Source organism: Anopheles aquasalis, chromosome 3 (genome assembly GCF_943734665.1).
Source record: "Anopheles aquasalis chromosome 3, idAnoAquaMG_Q_19, whole genome shotgun sequence".
In the NCBI taxonomy this organism is placed as follows: domain Eukaryota; kingdom Metazoa; phylum Arthropoda; class Insecta; order Diptera; family Culicidae; genus Anopheles; species Anopheles aquasalis.
In genome coordinates this window covers 55,263,549-55,268,548 of record NC_064878.1, presented here as the reverse complement: position 1 = coordinate 55,268,548, position 5,000 = coordinate 55,263,549, and the positions used below count along the sequence as shown (strand labels likewise).

At 50.0% G+C, this 5,000-nt stretch overlaps 2 protein-coding genes across 3 annotated transcripts in view; one reads left to right on the top strand and one right to left on the bottom strand.

The window, feature by feature from the left end:
* Window positions 1-79: 79 nt before the first annotated feature.
* On the bottom strand, window positions 80-4,583 carry LOC126576372 (kinesin-like protein Klp61F). Its single transcript, XM_050237618.1, has 6 exons — window positions 4,374-4,583; window positions 2,826-4,302; window positions 2,599-2,758; window positions 1,263-2,530; window positions 1,036-1,188; window positions 80-972 (listed from the first exon to the last, which is right to left on the bottom strand). Exons 1-6 carry the CDS (start codon window positions 4,469-4,471, stop codon window positions 892-894), a joined length of 3,237 nt encoding a protein of 1,078 aa, XP_050093575.1. The 5' UTR covers window positions 4,472-4,583; the 3' UTR covers window positions 80-891.
* A 316-nt stretch (window positions 4,584-4,899) lies between these two features.
* LOC126578911 (pneumococcal serine-rich repeat protein-like) overlaps window positions 4,900-5,000 on the top strand; it is a 9,902-nt gene continuing 9,801 nt past the window's right edge. For both annotated transcript variants that reach the window (XM_050241940.1, XM_050241939.1), the window contains exon 1: window positions 4,900-5,000. This exon is cut by the window's right edge and continues 78 nt beyond it. The gene's annotated coding sequence lies outside the window, so the exon portion shown is untranslated.

The window sequence follows — 5,000 nt, the reverse complement described above, 5'->3', positions numbered from 1 at the left end:
AAAGTTATACTTTCGGTTCCTTCCTTAACAATACATGATGCGGATACGAATAGAAAAAAAAACGACCGATCGATAGCAAGAGTGAGAAACATAATGCTATGTTTTAAACTTAAGCAAATTAAACCGTGTTCAAAGGCATCATACGCCGAAGCCAATGGCAACCAGCTGATGAACCGCTGAATCGAATCACTTATCATCATCATCATCATCATCAAGCAACCTACGACTAAGTGAGCAAACTTCAAGCGCTCCTCGTTTCCTTAATTTAATTTTTTTTAAATTTTCCTTAAAAATGTTGACAGCAATAATAGATAGAGACTCACGAACGATCACAGCTCCTCATGTACTAGCTCATCCCTTTTCTTTCAATGCCAATCAGAGTGAAGAATTGGTTTCATATTTGTCATTAAATATATTCAAATACAAAAACGCACAGTACGCGGAAATACACTCGACCAAAACAGGAAGCACAACGTTTACAACCGCATTCTCTGTTGTTCGATTTCGAAACACCCCTTTTCTCAGGTCTCCACAGTATGCGTTTTGTAGTTGTATGTTTATTTTTGAAATAACCATCTCTTTCCAGGAAACTGCATCTACTCTTTCCCACTATCTATTGCTCACTTTCTATGCGTTGTTACGAAGGCTGAAGAGTGTGCCTGCGGAGCTTTAGCACAGTCGTCATGTTTTTTACAAGTGTTAAGGAAGATAAAATCGTTATGTTTTGTTAAAATGCTACAGCCATGCCCCTCCTCTCCAGGTCCCCAACAAAGCTTTAACATCACTGGTTAGCGATCGGGTATATTAAAAATTATTCTTTCTGATTTTGCAGAACTTATCGTACGCTAGAAAAGAAAAAGTCAACCCATACCAATTTATGCCTAAACCATCCTATTCACTGACAACAACTTCTTCGATGGTTTTGTTTTCCTTATCATACTCGTCCACTAACACGTGTGCGGTTGATAAAACCTAAAATGATATGGCAGAAGTTAAAAATCAAGGTAATTTGTTTTTGCTTCAGTTGATAATTACCTTGGAATCGATTTTGGAGATGTGTAGTTCCTTGAAGTGCTCCCTATCTTCGTCCAACACGTTGTTCAACACTTTCTGCGTAAGGGGGGTCGAGTTGCGGATCTCGTTACTCCGCTGGTACTCGGTCTTCAGCGGACTAATTGTCTCTTCATCCTAAAACGAAAGAATAGCGATAATGGTTGTGACTACTCGACCTAGCCTTGACTTCATCGTCGATCGACTCTCACCTCACATATCGTCATCGACATATCCATCATTTCACCACGTTCACGCCAGTACCGACGAATGATGCGCTCATCCGGCGCCGTCATAGGAACGTCCCTTGGGTACTGCACACGCTTCCGGATTGGCGTCTTACCGGTGGGCTCGTAGAAAGTAAGTTCTCGTTGACGGAACTTCTCAACCTCCGCCTGCAGTTCTATCAGCTGGTCCTCGTTAGCCTTCCGCTTAAGCGTAACGAACGTCTCCGTTAGACGGCCAGTGTGATCCCGGGCGGAACAGGCAAACTCCTGGCGGCCCGTTTCCTGTGCCTGCATACATGTTTGAACCTTTACGAACGTTTCGCGCTGCGCTTCTTGGAAACTGTCATTCGTCGTGGCAACGGCATCGACAAAGGAGGCTAGCCGTTGCTGTGCGTCTTGTTGTGCATCGTCCAAACGGGTTCGCTCTTGGGCGATAGCATTTGCTAGCTCTGTCGCACGCAGTTCCACCTTATCGAGAGGCGTTTGTTGCAGCTTTTCTTCGGTTGCCCTGTTCTGCCGGCGCTTCAGCTCGTCCCACTGTTTCGTTAGCTGTTCCCGAACGGTGGTGCCCTCGCCGATGGCACTCTCCTCGGAACCAACACTTTGTCTAATGGCTGCTATATGCTGCTGTGTGGCCTGTTCTTGACCCTTCAAGTCTTCCTGTAAGGCAGTTACGGTCTGTGAAAGCTCGGCACGACGTTTCGTGGCATCGTACATCCGCTGGAAGAAGCTAGTTAGCTGATCCTCGTAAAAACTCTTGGCATTTTTCTCGATCTTACGAAGTTCGTCCAGCGTTTCCAAGTGAACCAATTCAGACTGTTGTCTGTATTCTTGTAGCCGATTGCGGCTCTGCTCGAACTGCGAAACAAGCGTTTCCATTTCGAAAAGTTTGTTGCCGAGCGATGCGCAGAACTCGGTAGTCCGGGTGTCCCGGGTTTTACAATGCCCGATCAGTTTTAACCACTGGCTTTGCTGTTCTGTCGTGTGCCGTTGCACGGTTTCTCTTAAGCCAGCTTTTACCTCTTCGAGTGTGGCCATGAACGACTGTAGCATAGCGTTGCGACTTTGCTCGACCTGCTCTAGGTACTGGATAGCGGCGTTGTATTGCACGTTCTGCTGATCGCCCAACGCTGCCTTAAAACCCTCGACGAGGCCAGTGTTTTCCTGCACCAAGCTTTGGCTTACCGTTTCCAGTGTCGAGAAGAAGTCTACGGTTTGGGCATGCAGTTTCTGGTCATCTTTATCATGGCGTTCTGGGGGAAGCAGGGGAAATAATCAATGTATGATCTCACTGCCCAGCGATTGCACACACTAGTGTTACCTGTAGCTGCGTTTAAAGCTTTCGTCAGTTGATTCGCTTGCTCGACCAAACCAGAGACATCACTCTGAATGGTCGTTATCCGATTGCGAACTCGATTGACAAACATTTCCGTGGCGGTCCGGTTTTTATTATCGACTTCTCTCCGTCGATCGACCGTATCCTGTGCGATGGGGAAAGTGTGGTTAGGGAGAGGCTGCAAAGTTGCAACAGCCATCTATGTTACTTACATGCAATCCATCGGCATCCTCCGTGACCATCTCGACGACACTGATCAGCTCTTTTGCTTGGCCCGTCAGCACTTGCTCCGTTTTCAAATGCTCTTCCAGTACAACCTTCTTCTCGACGTAACGGCGCTTTGTCTTCGATAGGTTTCGCTTGGTGCTCGTCAGTTCCTCGCGCGTCTGGCCCAGATCCGTCACCGTGCGGCGCAGCTCCTCTTCGCGTTCCTCCAAACTGACTGCCACCTCCCGGAAGATTGATTCTTTCTTGGCCAGCTCATCCTTCATCGCTTTGATGAGGGCCGACTTATCGTTCAGCTCTTTGGTGGCCGCTTCCGACTTGTAAACCATCTCGTTATACGTTTCCTCCGCCAGAAAGATACCGTTTTTGTCCCGGGCCGCCATCAGATCGCGCTTTAAACGATCGATCTCCTCCGTGTACTCCTTGATGACCGTTTTTTTCGACAGCTTCTGGTTGGCCTCCGGTTTGTTCTGAATGTTTTTGGCACGGTGCGCGTACTCGAGCGTACTGAGCGTTTCCTCAAAGTCCTTGTGGCCCGGTGATATCGTCGCAATGATGGACGTTTTCGTACGGCCACCGAGCGATTCCTGTAGCAAGCGCGTCAACTTGGACTCACGGTAAGGGATGTGCGGTGTCTTCTCAACCAGTGCCGTTATCACACGCCCGAGCGTCAACAGCGATTGATTAATGTTGACCGTTTCCCGTGTCCGGATGCCCTTCTCGTTGCCCGCCTTCGAGATGTTCTCACTGCCAGCCAGATCGACCAGGTTCAGCTTACCGATCTTCAGCATCTCCTCACCATCGATACCGTTCTCCTTGATGTGCACGATGATCGAGAAGATCGTGTGCGAGCGGGACGATTGCGCGTTCATGAGCGTGGACGCCGTTTTGCGCCGCTCCTGGCCCTTCGTCAGCAGCTTGTACACATCGTCCTTACTGTGCACCGGTATCTCCTCCAGTCCCTGCACGATCACCGAGCCCTTCTTCTGCACATCGTCAAAGATGCGGATCTTCACCGAGTCATCCGTGGACAGCAGATCGCACAGTTCCTCATTGTACAGCTCGAGGTAGGAGATTCGCATCGAAAACTCCAGCTCGGTCAAACGCAACTCATCGAACAGGTGATTGACCGCGCGCGGAATGATCCCGGTCATTGTGTCATCCTCCCAGGCCGCACTCAGCTCCGGTTCTTCCTCACCGACCATGGTGAACGTTTTGCCGGTGCCCGTCTGCCCGTAGGCAAACACCGTACAATTGAACCCGGCCAGCACCTCCTCAATGTACGGTGCCACCACCGAGTGGTAGACCTCATTTTGCTTCGAACCCGGACAGAACGCTCGATCGAATGTGAACTTTTTCGACGTTCGCGAATCATTGTACGTGGATTTCAGGTGCACTTCCCGGGGTGAGATCACCTCCACGATCTCCTGCGATCGAATCAACCTTTCGCGACTGTTTGTTGGGCTACAAACGGCGGGAGGGAGAAATGAGTTAGGTCAAGAGGGTCAGCATCAACGCGGCCACCGTAAACTTACCGGACGCGAACGTAAACCTGCACATTTTGATTACACTTCTGTGGTTTCCCGTGCGTTCCTCCACTGCTATTCGAATGGCCATTGCTGCTGGCGTCCATTTCCGTTCGTCGCTGTCCCGTGTGGCTTTCCTCGGGGAACGCGCTAAAATCTCGCGAGACTCAGACGCTGCACAAAACAAACAAACCGAAAACAAAAGGACGCGGGCGCGCGCACTGCTTCGTTCGACTCTAGTAGGCGGTTCGTTAAACTCGACACAGCGAATGGAGGGCGGTTTTTGTGAAAGAAAACCCTTTCCAGCTTTTGTTTCTCCGTGGACTCCGTGAGTCAGTGGCACGCAACGCAACCCGAAAACCGTTTTGACCGTTTGACAGTTTTGAAAGCGCAATTCGCACCCGTTCGGTTGGTATTCCGGGAAAGGCGCGAGAAGAGGCGGGCACGATGTTGCGGTCTCGCTCACTCATCTGCTCGACTGCTCGAGGGCTCTCCCCCTCCTCTCGCTCCTCTCGCGACAAGCTGGAAGGAAGGACGCAAAAGTGCGCGTTCCGCGAAGTCTCGGTGGCCATCTCCGGAATTTGGTGGACAGAGTGGTGTAGGGAAAGAGGGGAAGGATATGAACGTTGGCCACCC